The following is a 19,072-nucleotide window of genomic DNA, read 5'->3' as shown; positions in this document are numbered from 1 at the left end:
AAATGCTATTTGGAATTGGGACAGGTGTAGAATGAGGTCCATAGAGTGACGGGCCATACCAAGCTGTCTGAAGAGCTGAGCCACACTGCTGCCACTGATAGGAAGCGAGTCATCGATGGGGGTTTGGATAACTTGCCGGTCGCCAGCGCCTAACGTTATAGTCCTCTACAGATTAAGAGAGAGAAGGAGAGAAAAGAAGGATGGAAGAGGGGGGTGAGAAAAAACAAAGAACGAATGCAGTTTCTCAGAAAATCAGGCCGTGACAGCGTGGTTTAATCAGTGTCCACAGAGCAGAGTGAGTCAGCCACAGAGAGATGGAGAATCCCAGAAGCTTAGCAGGTACATCACAAATAAAACACAAGCCATTCCAGCTGATCAGGACGTGAATGGAGCTGGGCAGGACTCCATGCCAACGACCTTACTGCAAAACAACACCGGCACCACCGTGTCAATGAGCCTTTGTGGGAGAGAGAATTCCCAGCACACATGGCAGGTGTCATGCGCAGGCGATTTTTCCACTGCAGACTAATGTGAGCACAAAGGGAAAGGAGACTGATCAGGTGAATCTTTATGAATCATTTGTTTAGGGCCGTGAAGCATCCCGAGATAAAATTAACATCTGCAACATTTGACACTGTGGACACACTTATCTGATATGTACAAAGTGTCTTTATTCAAGATGTTCTAACAGAAAAGAAACAGTTATTCACTGGATATTCAAGATTTTCTGATAATCTCTACTCTGTGTCTAATAACGAAGACCTCCATTGCAGATAACCAAATTTAATTTGTAAATCTAAAAGTCTAATGTGCTCCAGACAGAGTCAATAAATATTGATTTATGTGTGGTTTGGATAACAAGCGTATTCGGGAGTTGGAAAGAGGTCTGATTTAGACTGCAAAAAGATAAATCAATGCAGTTACAGCGTTTCAGGCAAGATCACATGACTACGGAACACTATGTACTTAAAAAAAGTACAAAAGGCATTTAAAGCTAAGTTTTTAAAGTTAAGCCCTCTATGACTTTAAACAAAACAAACATCCCACTGACCATGTTGCATTGGGCTACACAAATATGGCCAAGTTGAAAATCCAGTTATTTTCTCACATAATCACAATGCTGTGACCTTTTGGGGAAACGAAATGACATGAAAGCACTTGTATCAACCCCCGGACTGTGATGTAACAGCAGGCATCCAAGGTGTATTTAATCTTGCCAGAGGGCCTTTAAGCTTCACAAACCAGTTTGATTCCGCAACTGTAAGTGTTTCAAATGTACCCAGTCGGTAAAGCTTTGTGTGTGTACTGGGTTAGCTGGGAGGGAAAGGTGCAGCATTATTGTCATGCTCTCTACAGCAGCAGCAGTAGCATCAGCATCAGCGACCATAGGCGAGCTGTTACTGATTCAATACAGTGATCCAACAGCTGATCATCACGTGATTCAAATTCATTGTTTGGTTGTTGAAGTTTGATAATGAGTTTAACAGGAATGCACCCTTTGAACCAGGGGACAAAGAAAATGTCAGGACAGTGTCTTTGGCAGGCTGATATCATCAGCGGGTTGGACCACACTGTACCAGCCAGTTCTGAAAAAGAGCTCCAGGTCGATGTGACATATCTTACTGAAACATTTATCTAAATCTACAATAATAAATAAATTACTTTGTCTTGTTCGTCCTAATTACACGGCAGTAGTTCTATAAATCTATCTTGACTGATGTGTTCACAGTGATCTGAAAGTGTTCCTTTTGTTGTAGTTTCAATTTCAGATCCTCAACAGAACTGCGGTGGTGATACGGATAAAACATCAGAATTTAAGGCAGAATGCTTGGTATTTGGAAGTTGAGAGGCTTGTCACAGATGTGTACTTAATATGACATAAATGATCGGCTGTGGGTCACGTATTGAGTCTGTATCAAAGCATTTTGATTGGTTCTCCTGCCACAGGAGGTGTGCGTGGATTTGTTGAGAGGAATGGGCGGAGAAAAGGCAGCTGAGGAAGCTGAGAACTGATTGGTGGCGAGGGGAGAATGAAGTCAGGCTGGCGTACCAAACTCTCCTCTCTCTCCTCTTGGCCCGGCTACACAAGCACCCAGCAGAGACACACACACACGCAAACACACACGCACGCACACGCACACACACACACACACACACACACACACACACACACACACCCCGCAGGATAAGACACAGGTTAGAAACAACAGGAGTGAGGGCACAGAATGCCCACACTTGACAACAACATGACAGTAATGGCAGCATGGCAAAACAAGTATGCTGCACAAACAATAACATCATGAACGTGAAGACGACTGCTGTGAAAAACAAAAGATGAGTGCAACAATAGATATGAGAGACACGTGCAAAACAAAATGAAGCGATCATTTAGCATTCAGCAGCACAACAGGTGATTCATTACATCACTTTAGTCCAAACTTCAAATAAACGCACCTCAGGAATATATGCAATAGCAAGCGATGGTATGCAGTATGCAGATGACATTTCCTTTACCAGCACAGTTCATTGTAGGTCTCACACACACTAGGGCTGCACAATATATGGTTTCAGTAGTCTCACAGCAGTATGTGCAGTGCAAAAATAGTTGGTTAAATGTGTATCTGTAGTTTTTGTAGCATGTAAGCTGAAAGTCAAGATTATGGCAGTTAATATTGACAATGTTGACATTCAGTGCTCTTTCTGAGACTAAGGGGTTGTGACCATGCTGACTTCCAAATTTTGTGACATCACGTGCATAGACTCTATTTAGCTTTTTAAGTTATCTGCTGAAAAGTCCTGTATTCCTCCAGTAAATATATATCACAGAAAACCAAAAATCGCAATGACAGTTTCTCCAATATCGTGCAGTCCTACCACACACTCAAGGATGAGCTCCTACATCTGCATATGGTTTTGAAAATGCACTTGAATTACAACTTTAATTTCAAAACTGAAAATACCAACCACATTCTGGTTTATCGAAAAACATATGACCCTGTACTCAAACTGAAACTGCAGAGATCCTGCTCTCAAATCCCCTTCCAACCTCAAACTCATTGACACACTGCAATGATAAGAGGCAAAGGGAAAACTCAAGCTCAGGGGCTACGTGAGAACAAACGAGTCGAAACGAGCAGAAAGTGGCCAGCAACTTGTGCAACTTTCAGTTTGAAGTGGGGTTTTTTTCTCAGCTATGCCTTAAAGTTCTGATTTATTGCTGCTAAATCAAATACAGACAGCAGCACTTGGCAGGGTGACAGACAGTTTCCAGAAACATGGACCGGAATTACCTCTGTCAAATGAGTTCATAATAGAGACAGATTAAAACATGTTCCTGTAACCGCTAAATCACTAATGGGTGGTAAGATGAGCACTTGACTCTCATCCATACTAAATACGAGTCATCCCCCACCACGGGGAATCGGAAACTACCAAATACACACTCAGGTGATAGGTCAGGGTCGTGTACAGATTGGGAGATGTTGCTCAAGGGGATTTGACAGGAAAAAATGCAAGAAAACTCAGTGTCTTGTCACTTCTCTGTGTTAAGGATGGCCTTTCCAACCACAAGGCCACCCTACTGCTCTGCTGCTGTAATTCACCGTTTGTCACTTCAGACCATCAGCCTGTAGTTCATTTACATTAGGGTTGTGTAAAGTACTCAGATAAATGACTTAAGTGTTGTAACATCCTGCAGGTCAACCTGTCCCAGTCACTCACTTGTAAAATGTGTTTAGTTATTTCACAAGCTGTACAGCAGTGCACTGAAACTATTAAGCCGTTTAAGATAAATGTGGAGCTCTCTCTAAACAAAAAGGCAGCCCAGCATTACATGGCGGCACCTCAGACCTGTTTTGGTCACTGACAACCTACCCCATTGCTAGAGCATGAAACAAAGCTCTTAGTTACTATTGCTATGCCTTTCAAGCTTTTCATTCTCCGACTGTACAAATGCAGTCTACAATCTAAATATTTCACGTTAAAAGAAAAAGGACTTGTAGGATGAAGAATAATCAACAGCCCCTGCAATACAGCCTCTGCATGTGAGGAATGTTTTGCTGTTCTGTAAAAATAAAAAAAGGCGCAAAGACGGAATGACGGCACATTATCGTTCTGCCATTATTGTTCTGCCTCTGAGCCGACAGAGTAAAATCAAATCAATGTCTGTGTTAAAAGATTGAGCAGGCGGGTCATGTTGATAAAGTGTTATGTGTGGGATGCAACACCGAAGGATTTAAGAAGCAGCTAGCAGCAGCGTGCAGTGAACTCGCTGAGGAAGAACAGCAACAACAAATGTCAGTAAATTGAGGAGACGACGAGGACCGGGAACAGGTAACCCTCTTGCCAGACGACGAGATCATCCAATTCATAACTGGGACGCTATGACTTTTATTGCCATGTAATGCCAGTGTTGTCATTTAGAAAGCACTGCCCAACACTTACTTTATACATCACAACAGGCTATTATTTTAATATTTTTAGTAATGTGCAACTTGTTTAGATCTAAATCTGGGTGGCTGATCATGCAACAATAAAAATGTATCGCGGAACCTACCAGATGTCAGTATTACAGATACTTTAACCTGTTTAATTAGGTAATGCTAACTATTTCATCAACACAGACTTACAAATATATAAAATACCCATCCCATGAAAGCTTTGCACAAGGTTAGAAGATTGTCTGTTTGGTGTGTGACAGTGTTGCCACGACAATATGTCTAATGGCAGGGATGATTTCAGTGTCACGTTGCTGGAGTCGTTCTGTTGTGTGTGTTTGAACAAAGGCTGACTTTAAGAGACACACACTGTGGTAATGATAGACATTAAGTGCGGCTGATAGAAGAGTCCTGTGCGATTTACCAGTTCTAGGAATGCGTGTAAGTGTGTGTTACTCTTTACCAAATGGCCTGTCTTCCTCTTGAGTCGGAGGAACAGAACTGTTTGTGCTTGGCTGGGTAGCAGCAGTACAAACTTATTTGTAAGAGCCTCAAGGAGCTCTGTGCATTACTGTATATGGGTGTTTGTTAGAGTGAGTCAAACAGTGTGTGTAAATGTCTTACTAAGTCTTACTTTTACAGTCTGTTCTGGGTATTATCCAGTTCTATAATGAAACCATTGGTACCATTTTAGTCAGAATTCATCATCATGATAGAGGATGATTAGGTACAAAGCTTTAATTTTAGCATGTTTCTGTTTTCAGATGTGTTAGTGTGTGAGGAGAGCTAAGCATTAGCCTCTGCTGTTTGGGTCTACATGCGTGTTAATACTGATTAGATCTGATTCTCTCATTCAGACACTGTGCTGCCCGGTAGGAGGCCATCTGCCATCCCATATGGTCACTAAGCAACTGAACTACGACCTGCACAGCAACGGCTTTGGATGTGTTTGTGTGGCTGCTTGAGAAACTGAAGAAACAAATAATCAATATCCAAAATGCTTAATGGCGGCAACAAATAAAGTTGATGACAAACGTAACAGAAGATAAAAAGAAAGGAATGATTAAATGATCAACATGATCCTGTTTGATTACAGATCACACAAAAAAGCTGATCAAAAAGAGCTCAAGCACCATCAATCACACATGATTTGAAATGAGTGCAAGAAAGAACACATTCCTTAAAAGAAAAGAAAACAACTTTGGTCTGTTTGATTAACAGAATCAATAACATCGAGCTGGTTGTTGATTGGTGAAGCTTGCAGAACGGTAAAGTTACCTGGAGACAGGCCAGGAGCCAGTCACAGGCCTGTGGAACCCTTTCTAAACTACAAACTGGGGACTCATTTATCTGTAACACAGAGGAACCAGTGTACAGTAGAGTGCACAAAAATGACACACATGGGTTAAAACATCTGGAAACCACAGCGAGGGTTCAGCTGATGTGCATTTAGAGAAAATAGACACTTTTTACCATATGTGCTCCATGTGCACGAGTACTTGTAGTAACATTGAAATTACACCTATTAAATCTACACGCATAAAAACTGAAAAAAGTATTTTTGGTGAGATAAGAGAGATTAGGTGAGATAAAGAAAACATGGTTCTTACAAAATATTAAAAATAATGAGTGAATATAGTTAAAAAAAAAAAAAAAAAAGACAAACAACATAAATCAATAAATGAGAAATAAACTGTTGAAATTATTTTGAAATCACAAACAAGTTTGTTTTGTTCATCTGACTATAAATCAAAGCACTGTGGTTCTCGTCCATGGCCAACACTGCCTGCAAATTGTAATGATCCAGTCTACATCTGTTAAGTGCCGCTGATCATCCACAAAGAGGCCTATGTTTCGCAAACCTTTGGAATTAATGTCTCCCAGTAAGCCCGTAACAATATAAATGAACTGAAATGATGTTAAAAGATCAATACTCAAGTGTGTTTACGTGAGCTGAGCCCCCACCCCCACCCCCCAGAGACAGAGATCTGCTGTAAAACCACCTCTATGAAGAAGATTAGTGGCATTTAGACCTCATGACTCTCTGTAGATAGTAATCCATAAATTATGCAATTATGCACGCACAAAGAAATGTGCAGTCACATTATGGGCCCTTCTGCATGTGCATATTCTAATTTACACGCATTATACGAATGACACAAGGTCAGAACCTCTTCAACAACCTCTCTCTGTTGCACCAGGCTAACATGGATGCTTGTTTAGCAATGCCAGCAGTCAGAGCTAGATGTGCTTTACATGCAGGTTGTGCCAAGCTTTACCTCTCTATACTGCTTACTGCCTGAGTAAGCTACACTGCTAAACAAGGTGTGGGGTAACCACCCAGCAAAGCCAACGAGCTGGAGCATAAGAAGCAAGACCGAAGAAGAATGGTTTAACAGTTTATCTTCACTCCTGGTGATCTGCTCAGCTTTAGTCTATATGACATCACATCATGATCTCTGACTTTTGCCTTTGGAGGGCTGTGTAGTTTGTGCAGGTGTCGGTGTGAGAGAGATGGAAAGTCAGCTGTTACCTGGGAACCTCCAGCAATGGGTATGACACAAGTGAGGAGATTTCCAATAACTGTTTCCAAAGGGACAGGCAGGCCATCTACATGGACGGTGTAGATCAGACCTAGACAGTTCTGTTCAATCAAGAGGGAGGGACACAAAGGTCAATGGTCAACATGCTACAGGGCCTGACAGAGACAGTAATAACACAATATCTATAGGTTATAGTTTTTATCATCATGCTATTTCCAATAAATACCTGTTTATCTCAAAAGAAATACAATGTTGCAACATTCATCTTAGTAAAACAACATTTTCCTCTTAAAAACAAACAATACTGCATATGATCAATATTGTGTTAAAAATCTATTGATGCAGATAAGGAAGTGAGTTCTGAATTGGGGTGTGTGTCGTACCCTGAACACCTCGGTGTAGTCCAGTCGGGACACCAGCACCAGGCTCTTGGGGGCGAAGACCTGAGCTGATTGGACGACAGCAGGCTCCTCATCCACCTCATCCACCTCGCTGGGCTTGGCCTTCTGCAGCTGAACACAGAGAAGAAGAGATATAACTACAGTCACATCAGAGTTGCACCAACAACAATGAAGACATTGAACAGGTGACATCTGTCTCACCTGTGAGTTGTCCAGGCCCTCCCAGAAGGTAAAGCAGGCACAGGAGTGACGCTCTGAGTTGATGTCAGTCAAAACCGCTACAAAGAAGGAGGCAGGCTGTCGCTCAGGAACCAGCTGCCAACCGCTGGGCTGACAGAACTAGAGAAAAGGTGGAAGAAGTGAAGGAGGTGAAAGGTGAAGGGAAATTTAGGGGACATGGGTTGATGGGAAAGAAGGGAATGAAAAGAAAATAATAGAAAGGTTAGTGTACATACCAACCTTGGTGACATATCAGAAAAGTAATCTGTTCTTTCAGCACCTCAGGGTGATTCACCCTGGGCAGGGCTATCATTAACGCAACAAACAGGTTCTGAAAACGTTCCACCTGCTTTTATAGTATGACGACACAGCCAAAGTTTTGACTGAACCATGTGAAAAAAAGTGGAAGTATATTCTGCTCTCATTTCTAATCACAATGAAGTTACTTTAAAGACGTTACAGTACATCTTATTTACTTGCAAAACATGAAATGTTAACGGCGTAATCAATGCTGTGGCAGTGTTCACTGTGGTGAGCAAACAACAGAGAGTCAATATTTACAGCATGTGGCATGCCCCCAAAAATGTGTGTGAGAAAATGAATGTCGGTCGGGCTCTACCTGTGATGCTATTAACACATTCAGCAAAGTCAGTCTGACTCGCCAGACTAACAGTGTTGGTATAAGTCTGCAACTGGCTGCTATTTCAGTAAGCGTTTTCCTTCCTTTCGGCGCATTACTATTTTAAAAGTCTCTGTTGCTACGGGAAATAACAGCAACAATCTCCACGCTAGCAGCCTACCCGCTGAAAAAGGCAGGTTACCCCAACCCTAACCTGGTTGCTAATGACATAAACATAAACAAACTGGCAGCTTGAGTCCCCCAACCTAACACACAAGCAAGCCAGGGCACGTTTCCCCTGTACCAGAATGATAAACGGTGCAGCCAGATCTTTCTTCTGTGCTTACACAGTGCTGTGGAGAAAGGTCACAGATCTGGCTGCACCGTTTATCATGGCTATGCAAGCTATGATGACTAACCTGCACCAGTATAAGAGATGGAGCTCTGTACAGAGACATTTACATATGTATTAGGATATAGGATTAGGATTGAGCTACAAAACAAAGAGTGCGTGTTTTATTGTCGACATTTTCAGTTTCACTGTAGAGGCCTTCCACTGCCATGACATTATATATTTGTGAAACACTTCCAGGAAGTATAATAAGTCACCTCCTCAATCCTGCTCAGTTTTCTGAACATGCAGTCCCTATTCTTGAGCACTCATGTGAAAACTAAATGCCATAGACAGCCATTCACAGTAAATCCTAGATCTCCTTTAAATCCATTCTCCATGACATAGCATTTATTTTGGTTTCTTCCGAGCAGAAATATTTTTGACTACATATTTATATATTCTTTAAAACATCGGTATAAAGCCCAACAGTTGACCCTTGACAAAATGTCAATTACTCTTCACCAAACTGTTGGACAGAACAAGAAACTTACTGATTGGGCTATTTTTAGATCCTTAAAAGTAACATGCTAAGAACAAAGGTTTACCTCATAGTGGTACTGAGGTCTATGAGTCATTTTAAAGAGAAAGAAGAGATGAAATAGCAATTTGGAAATACCCTGTCAGATAAAATTTTCCACCCTGTCAATAAATTGGTTCATAATGGTTCTTAAGCTCACTATATATAAATAACCCGAATCGCCGACAATCCACAAGACCCTTTTTGTTTAAAGGCACAAAAAGTAGAGCACAATAGGTAGAGCCCGGCCGATTGTTTTGATTGACACCAATACTGATATTAGGGAGAAATAATTCAATCAATATAATAATCTTCAAATACAATCAATATTTCGGCCGGTACACAGACATTTTTTGCAGTGATCCCTCAATTGTGGTAATCAAACACATAGACATATATACATAGACGTCTCATTGAGCGCCGGACCGTACATCGACGTCGCCACCATATAGGAGGAGGCAGCTCCGCCCCGTGAAGTAATACAAGTCAATGGAGTGAACTTCATAAAGCTCTTTCTACAAAGTGCTGTAAGTTAATGTCTCTCATTTATACATTCACATACGTACGGATATATTCAGGAAACCGAGAGGAACCAAAAACAACGTCTGTAACGTTCTCTGATGATTATAAACGTTAACTACCCCTCATATGTTCAGTATACAGGTCTGCACCAAACCATGTTTACAGTGTTTACAGCTGCTAATGTATGTAACGCTGTTACTGTGATGATACATGACAGTTAAATATTGAATCCGTGTCTATAATAACCAGATCCTGACATGTAAATGTGACATCTGTCTACCATACTGTCAACTTGTTTCATTACGTTACATTCATAATATATTAATCATAATCAGAAATACTTTATTGATGCCCGACGGGAAATTGCAGTGTTACAGATGCTCCCATTCAAAGTCAAGACTATGCAGAAAAATAGTACTACTACTACTACTACTACTAATAATAATAATAATAATAATAATAAAAACTATATATGGTGCATATGTATAACAGTAGCCTGCTGCAACTTTACTTTTTTTTTAACCATGAAATGTTATTGTATACATTATCAAATGTTATAATGTTCTGTCATGGAGTATATCTCTTCACTGCTGAAAAAAAGAAAGCAGCTCACTGCTGCTGTAGTTTCTCATCTTGAACTGCAGACTTTGTTAAGTTTTTGTCGCCATGATTGTTATTATTTGTACTTAGATCATCAAAAATCACTGTATTTATAAAAACGTTGGTGTTTTTTATTCACACGGATGCCACATTTACAGGTCGGGATGTGGTTATTATGGACATATTCAATATTTAACCGATATCATCACAGTAACAGCGTTAAACATTATAAAATGGTTCGGTGCGGACCTGTATACTGAACATATAAGGAGTAGTTAACGTTTATAATCATCAGAGAACGTTACAGACGTTGTTTTTGGTTCCTCTCCGTTTCCTGAATATATCTGTACGCGTGTGAATGTGTAAATGAGAGGCATTAACTTACAGCACTTTGTAGAAGGAGCTTATAAAGTTCACTCCATGACTCGTATTAGTTCACGGGGCGGATCTGCCTCCTCCAATATGGCGGTCGACGTCGACGTATTGTCGCAGCGGGCCAAACCCGCTCAAGGCGTCTATGTATATCTGTCTATGATCAAACACATGTGAGTAAAAATGTGTTATGGATGCATGATATCTAAAATTTAATTTCAATGGGAAATATCAGTGTTTCTCCTATTGCACCTTAGCAGCGGCTGGACGCCACTGCTGAAATATGACCACTGCTGCTGAATTATTATTATCGTTTTAAGAGGAGAGAGGAGAGGTGAAGAGGCCGAACCCGCCATACTTATAACCGCATCCGACCCGTTTTCCGAAAGTAGCACAAATTACATTCCGCACCCGAGCCGACCCGCTATAAATTGATACCGACGCCGGAAGGAAAATTGGACGGACGCAATTTTTAAAAGTGAAAGTAAGCCAGCGTGGGGAATGGGAGCTCTGGGAGGGTGCAAGCACGCATTAATGAGCTCATATGAAATATGAATGCTTATCATTTGTGTCGCTAATAATGACTGATGATAAGTGACGCCTTGAAAATGGCAATCGTAAAACCCCCTCCAGGCCTCCGACAAGATCCGCATCTGTGTCATTATTTTTCACCCGTGCAGGACTCTGACTTGGATAACTCCTCTCTTAAAACAAATAATAAAAACATTTCTTTACAACATGAATCTTCATACCAAGCCCATGCAGGGGAGTTCATGATGGCTGTGTGAGAGCATTATAATCAGAGGGGGAAAAAAATGAAATTCCCTAAGTAGCCTATGACATAAGTATAAATAGTACAGTATGATGACCCAAACTGTACCCCAGGATTATCATTCGGGGTAGATAGATTTGTGCCGAGTTCACAAGTAAGGACTCCGACTTTGAGTGGCGTTCCAGTGCACTTTTTCTAGTAGGAGGTCGGAAAATTCCTACTGTCTCGAACGCAGCATTACCATGCGCGAGGGGCACTGTGACACGCGAAAACTGTCAATCTCAAATTACTTCATAGAGGCACAGACCTTTTGGATTGTTTTAGTATTTGTGTTATGTGATTTTACTGTATATGGCTGGTTGTTAATATATTTTTTGTTAAATTATTGTCAATAATTGTTTTAAAGACTATACTTTTATTGTGTTCAATAAAAGTGTATTTTCCTAAAGCTTGAGACGCCTCATATGTATAAGCTAGACAGACATTTCCCCTGCTCAGTACTGTGAACAAATGTACTGTTACTGAAGAGCCCCTCTGGTGCCGGCAGACACATAGAAACCTCCCGGCAGGGTGCACTTTGCGCTTTGCTTTTGCACGCAGGCGAACACTCACCTCCACTGCTACAACTCCATCCTCGGGGAAACGCTGAAATCTTATATCATAAATTACCACAAGCATCTTTTTCTGCATTATAATAAGATATATGTTAATACATAACATAACAATTTTCATATCAGTGCATATCGGACAACATGTAGGCTGATACCACTTTATCCGTGTCACACCAATATTAGCCGATAAATAAACTGACTCATTCAGCAATTACCATACAATTACCTCTCATCCAGTTCAGAGCAAGACGAATACATCAAACTCTAGATGTTGTACTCTAACCATTGAGCTGCCCAGGGAATTGATCCCTTAACCCTGAATGGAGTCTGTTGCCCCTGAGCTACACTGGAACATGTTTGTAAGTGTTGACTTACCAGCTCTATGCCTTGTGGGAACGGGCTGTCCTCCCAGTCTTTCTCAGGAAACCGCTGGAGAATGCGACCTTGACCTTCCCCCTCCACTGCAGAGAGACACACAGGGACAAATAGAGGTCACTTCATGTAGTTTACATTGTTTGTTGTCTTGTTTGTTTCCTTAAATAAGCTTTTTCATAACCATATCAACATACTGTTGTTTTTTATTTCTTCTTCGCATGTTTCATCATGTGTATGTTGGCATCCAAATAAATTGAGACTGGTGTGTAGTTGACTGGCACATGGTATCCATTACCACTGTGAACTGATATAATTTTGAACACATGCTAAGTGTTCTGAGATAACAAATCCGGGTATTACAGTAATTACACAGTAAGCAGAAAGCTTGTTTAGTTTGCCACAAACTCCACTGTTCTGAAAAGAACACAAAGAACATCTTAATCTCTGACTTGAAAGTGTGTCTTTTGACTAACGTAGGAGATACAGAGCCGGTATAGTGCTACAGCATCTGAGGCTTTGATCAACTTGAGCACTGTCATTGCCAAGTTACTTAGTAATCAATTGAGGGCTGCAATTAATGATTATTTTCTTCATGAGTAATCCTTAGATGAATATTATTACCAATTGTCAAAAAATGGTGAGAAATGTTCATCAGTGTTTCCCAAAGCCAGAGATGACGTTCTGAAAATGTCTTATTTGGGCCACAACCCAAAGATATTCAGTTTACTGTTATAGAGGAGGAAAGAAACCAGAAAATATACACACATTTGGTAAAAAGTATTAAATGTCACTTGTGAAGAGGCGAAAAATAGGGAGAAACCGAACTAAATGGGTGAAATCATGGATACTTCAACAACAGCCCCAAGGTGTTCTCTCTTTCCGTTTCTCTTCTTGTGCATCGATTCACATAACTGAGAAGCAAAATTCAGCCAAGTGATTTATATCAATTCACCACCCTGTAGGGAACTGGACTCAATTGACCAAAATGACTTGGACAAGGGCCAACTACTGTCAATGGTGCAGGACACACCGCAACAGCTAGTGCCACGAACACTCACTGACGGCTCTAACATTGGCCGACAGCCGTCCATCAGCCTGGTGTGTCAGTGCCCTAAGGGTAAAGACTAAATGTGTAGAAGAGGAAGAATACACTTCTGACAACTACCTATCCATGTACTGGAGAAAAAAACGCTTTTCTTTACTATGAATAGACATTAACTACACCTACAGCAAGAACCTGCTTTGGATCTGAATGCACCTTTAACAAAAGGTAGGTAGCGATCTCTTTGAGCTTTAAAACTATGGATCATATTTACTAGATTAAGTACGAGGCAATCTATTAGTTACAGCTATTCATATGTGTGTAAGGCATGGTAAATGTAATGTGAGTTCAAAAAGCTTATTTGCTGCTGGTTATTGAGGCCATTTCCACTGTTGGCCAGGGCCTGGCTCATCAGAGCAGCACAATGACACAGCGCAGACAGACTTATGTAACCACCACAAGCCCGTCTTTCAGCTGAGTTCTATCTGAAGCCCTGCACCCTGCTTAATGGCAGCATTCATCTGCACAGAGAATACACTTATGCCCTCAATACAAAGAATGTAAATCTAGCAGAAGACTGCACAAAAAAATTACTATCCCATGCTACATAAAGGGGAGGTTTTTCACCAGCATTTACACCAAACCTGAGGAGTCTGGACTGAATGCTGCCCCATAGAGAACAACAGAGCCTGTGGGCCTTTACCAAGGGAACTAAAACAGAAGCGCAGACACAGAGACAATACACAAACAGAAAGTAGGCCAGCTCCCAAAACACACAGGGAAATGCTTAAGCCACCCCCTCTCCCTTGCAAACTAGGGACATGTGGACACTTGGGGGAGTGGTGCTCTGGGGTCTAATCATCAAAGACAGGAGGTTAATTTCTTTTTTATTTAGAGATGACTGGCCTTGACCTGCTCTAAAGTGTTCCTGGCATCAGCTTAAATCACTGGAACCTGGAGAAGGAAGCGCCAAGTGTTCAGTAGCTTGTTTGTCAGACAAGAACAGTTGAAACAGACAAAGTTTATCATTCCAAAAGCCTGTGTCAAAAAGTGGGTATCACAGATTGGGATGGAAATTGATGAGATTTAAGTTTAAATTTTAGTAAGGCTGTGCAGTATATCAATATTATTTCATTATTTCATTATCGCCCTATTACGCCATTTGTCATAAGAGTCTTTTCCTGGTTTTAAAGGCTGAATTAAAGTCTGAGTAAAGTCATGTCATTTTCTCTGATCTTACCGGGCTCTACTACTTGGTCTAATACTTTCCTTTACCCACTCATTATATCCACATTACTGATGATAATTCACCACAAATCTCATTTTAATTGATTCCTGATCTATGTACTGTTTGCATAAAAAGCAGGCTTACACAGGTTTTCTGTCTCTCTCTGTAAAGGATCGCAGCAGTCTGTCATCATCAAAAATGGATGATATGAGATAATATTTCCACAGCAATCACTTTCATTTAGATTGTCTAAGTTGAAGACAAAACCTGCGAATCCTGTCTGCTTGGCATTAATATTATTATAGCATAGGTTAATAGTCCTCAGTTACAAATGTGATGAGTGTCAAATATGGCATTCTTAGAATTAAGGCCTATGTTGTGTAGAAAGATGTTTTAGCAAATTGCTGGTGTTTCAACCCTGACTTGAAATGATCATTTTACGATTAGCACTGTGATTATCTTTTTCATGTAATCACACCGTGGACCATTTCTTCCTCTCCGCCATGACTCTTTCTTGTTGCAAGTTTCCAACAGCATAGGCGCGTGAGTTTGATGTCATTGTTTCGATATGCACAACTTACAGAAAAACATACGAGCATTGATAAAACTAGTTTAAGCTAAGAGGCGTATGATTCTGATGGATCGACAATTTGGAACAGTTCCAGTTCTCAATTCCAATCAATAATAACAGGACCGGAGTGCCTTGTAGACAAACAGCATCCTTCCATGGGCTTAAGATGGACCTTCAACCTCACCGGTAAAGAAAATAGTCACATGGTTTTATGTCTGTGAGACTATGCACATACCACAACTGTGTGTGTACAATCATAGTCATATGTACTGCAAACAAGAGCACACGTATACTACTTTTACAGCAGTAAGGTCTACATAACAACAAACTATATTTAGATCACTTTACATAACAGCTGCTAAGCGTTTAAAAGACTGTCAAGTGAGAATCATTAAAAAGAGGTGAAAATATTTCACAGTCTACTGAGAGACTTTGTTGTGACACCTAAGAGCATGTGACTTTGCCAGCCCTCCATGGTACACTGTGATGAGTCATTTAGTGTAGAATACCAGAGCAGATGCATGCTGGGACTTGATGTTACCTGGGAACTACCTACTTGGATACACTAATTTCATAAGCAGCGGACATGTCGCATGCTGCAGCCTCGTGTCATGTCCTGAAACAATTTGTTGTCAAAGATGGCGAGATGTAGGTGTGCCAGAAACACACACACACACACACACACACACACACTGAGAAAAATTACAAATACAGTGAATGCAGGCCATCCTGCAGCTAAGGGAGGGGTATATGAATGAGCCAGAAAAAATTAGTGCGTTGGAAGTACGACCACACACACCAGACACGCTGTACTCATTGCAACTATAAAACATCCTCAACACAAACTCAACCCAGTTCACTCCTTGCACTGGGCAGGTTCATGGACACGTACCGTTTGCACGATACAAGAAATGTCTCCTTGTCACAAGAGACTCAATTAACCTAATCCAATGATGTCAAGAATATGTGCATGCATGCAAATGGAATCCAGAGAATGTAAACAAGACATAAAAGGCTTCCAATAGACTTTAGAAAAACCAGTAATTACACAGAGAAATGAAAAGGCAGTGAGCGAAATAGTGGCTATGCCATGGTGAAAACTAATTACAAGCACTTCATATTCCAACTACTACACAACTTTCAAAATATTTTAGGAAATTACAGAAAACGACAAAGATGTTTGCATTTGCACATTACGCAGTTTAAACCACAGTGTATCTTTTAATGACAATACCAAGTTGCTCAACTTGCTGTTTCAGTGAATGTTCCAAAATACACTGTAGCAAGAGTCCTGACTGTTGTCTTTTCTTTTCTGACCTGACAAAGACCAGCTATTTTCTGCCATGTTATTTGTGCTTTAGAGATTATCTGGGTTAGTCATAGAGCCATAAGCAGTTATAGCCTGGGACAGTCCCATAAGCAAAACGCAAAAACAGGAACCATTTATCTTTTAGCAAAGATGCAACAACTTCTCTTGGGTTCTAAATCATTGATAGATTGACAAATGGTACTACTTGTACCATTAACTCTTACCACAGTCACAGTCATGTGCTTGCTCATGGGGAAAACACTGTAAACACTTTAATTAAGGAATATGGTCAAGACCTGCTCAATTTAGAAAGTGTCATGAGATGACTTTTGTTGTTAATTGGCGCTGTACAAATAAACATTGACTGACTTATTGATTGAATGAGATTGTTAGCAGGCTACCCAAACTTCATCTACCATTGATTGCTAAGGAACATGAAAACAGTCAACAAAGTAATGATTTTACATACCAGTTTTTCTTTACAATGCAGGTTATAGATGGCTCTCAGACAGTCAATGATCTAATGTGGTTTGCTATTAGCAGAGCACACATGGAGATGCTGGGTTTGCCAGCAGTGTCGACAGAAGGCAGTCTGAGAATATTCCTAATGCAATTTCAGAGTACAATGCCCGCCTTGGACTAGCTCATGAAACTGAAATAAAATTACAAGTCTGTAACCTCTCATTTAGGGCCTTTCTTGGCTAATCCAAAGTGCAACAAAAAAATGAAAGCAACCTCTACAGTTGGCACTCTCAGCCGAGAGCAGCAGCAGGCCTGAGGGCGTAAGGAAAGGAGGAAACAGTGAGCTATGAGTCTGTCTGGGAGGGAGCTGCAGTCACACCTCAATAATGCCTGGCTCTAACAGGACAAAAAAACTACTTCTGGCATTGCTTTGATGCCAGATCTGGTGTGATATAAAATTGAAACCGTCATGGATTCCCGACTAAGAACATTTAATGTAAATGTTCGCTTTGAACACTAACCCTTTGAACAGGTGTGTATTTCTGCTTTGGGAGAGTTTGTCCAGGACGTACAAAACACTGGCTTGCATAATGTTTCATATCTGTCTGGCTAGACAAGTTTAGATAAAATCTGATTTGGCAATAGATATGGACAGTTACCACACCAGTCAGGGTTTCAAATAAAGAAAAAAAAACAGTCTAACAGATTTACTGTGAAGTGAATAAAATGTGGTTACTGTGAGCACAGAGGTCAATCTGAGCTTCAGTTTATTGTGGTTTTGTAAAAATGAACTACTCTTCAGCTCTTACAGACACAAAATAAGGTTAGTTTCATTCTAACACACAGTTTCATATTATATACTGTCAAAGCTATCATGACATTGTTGCTATTCACTTAACTCTGTCCACTGATAAACAGGGATTGCTGTGACATCTGCTACCATCCACTGTACGGGCTGTTTACACTTCAACTGTCTCATATCTGATAAAATATACACCTGTACACATCTCCATAGGCCAGATCACCAATCTGACTATAATCTTCGAGGCTAGCAGTTTAGTTAAAACTAGGGGTCTCACAGCATACCGCTATTGATGATAAAAGCAATATTTACAAAGGAAATGTCGAAATAATTTAATCATTAACATGACAATATCATGTAAGTTATTCAGCAAGTCTTAAATCATTTCCCTATCTTTCAGTTTTCGCTTTGTCATAGTAAGTAGTAACTAGTTACATAGTAACTACCTCAGAGTCTGAAAGATGGCTTGCCAGTGTGGGAGATTTTTGGATCCTGTAAAAGTGAATCTGACTGATTTTTTAAATGTTTTATTATTCTATGAACATCACACTAACATCTTTAAATCTGATATCATGACAGCCCGAGAAACTGTTTGACTAGCATAGCTAACAACTATCCACAACCTAACACAAGCACATGATTGGAATATCATTTATGACTGATGAGCGAGACAATAGTTTTATTGTCTACACAGGCTCTAACTCACACTGCTTCCTCAGCAGTACAACTGAATGCTTTCTCAACCATTCAGATCATTCAGTAGTTGAACTGATCAGGGATCTGATAAACACCAAGGCGTTGTGTCTTGTATTTGATTGTACATTTAGACAGAGCTGGAGTCATTCACTGTAGCTGAATGAGGCAGAGAACAATGGCTCATTAAAGTGTGATTTTGGTGTAACCACAGAGAACGAATCAAAAGGCAGGAACTGTGCACATTCAGTAGTGATCAAAGCCAAGACATCATGTGATCATTCTAACATGCTGGTTTTGATTTTTTAACATACCCATACATATTAAAGATAATGTAGTGATACAGGTGTGAGATATACAAAACCTGTAATCATTTATACAGTAAATTGTGTCTGACATGTTCCTGTTGGTGTACACACAAACTAAAAAAGCAGCATCTACCACAAAAGCTCAACCACTCAGGACTGTCATTCTTTTTGGGATTCATTACTGTAGCTGGAATGTGTCTTTGGCCGTTCAGACTGCTTGGATCAAACTACCCGTTATTAAATCTAATTTTTTCCAGCTCCTGCAGAAATACTATT

At 40.4% G+C, this 19,072-nt stretch overlaps 1 protein-coding gene across 7 annotated transcripts in view; it reads right to left on the bottom strand.

Moving 5' to 3' along the window:
* Window positions 1-19,072, bottom strand: part of sbf1 (SET binding factor 1) — a 66,947-nt gene that overhangs the window by 30,698 nt on the left and 17,177 nt on the right. For 3 of the 7 annotated variants that reach the window (XM_030440126.1, XM_030440127.1, XM_030440130.1), the window contains exons 2-8: window positions 12,382-12,467; window positions 7,582-7,719; window positions 7,363-7,491; window positions 6,970-7,080; window positions 5,715-5,786; window positions 2,051-2,080; window positions 60-165 (exon numbers count right to left, since the gene is read on the bottom strand). In XM_030440126.1, the coding sequence (XP_030295986.1) occupies window positions 60-165; window positions 2,051-2,080; window positions 5,715-5,786; window positions 6,970-7,080; window positions 7,363-7,491; window positions 7,582-7,719; window positions 12,382-12,467 (672 nt within the window). The remainder of the gene's footprint in view (window positions 1-59; window positions 166-2,050; window positions 2,081-5,714; window positions 5,787-6,969; window positions 7,081-7,362; window positions 7,492-7,581; window positions 7,720-12,381; window positions 12,468-19,072) is intronic. The other 4 variants (XM_030440131.1, XM_030440132.1, XM_030440128.1 and 1 more) reach the window with 3 other exon arrangements.

This window comes from Sparus aurata, chromosome 14, assembly GCF_900880675.1.
Source record: "Sparus aurata chromosome 14, fSpaAur1.1, whole genome shotgun sequence".
Taxonomy (NCBI): Eukaryota; Metazoa; Chordata; class Actinopteri; order Spariformes; family Sparidae; genus Sparus; species Sparus aurata.
This window is presented reverse-complemented; position numbering and strand designations above follow the sequence as displayed.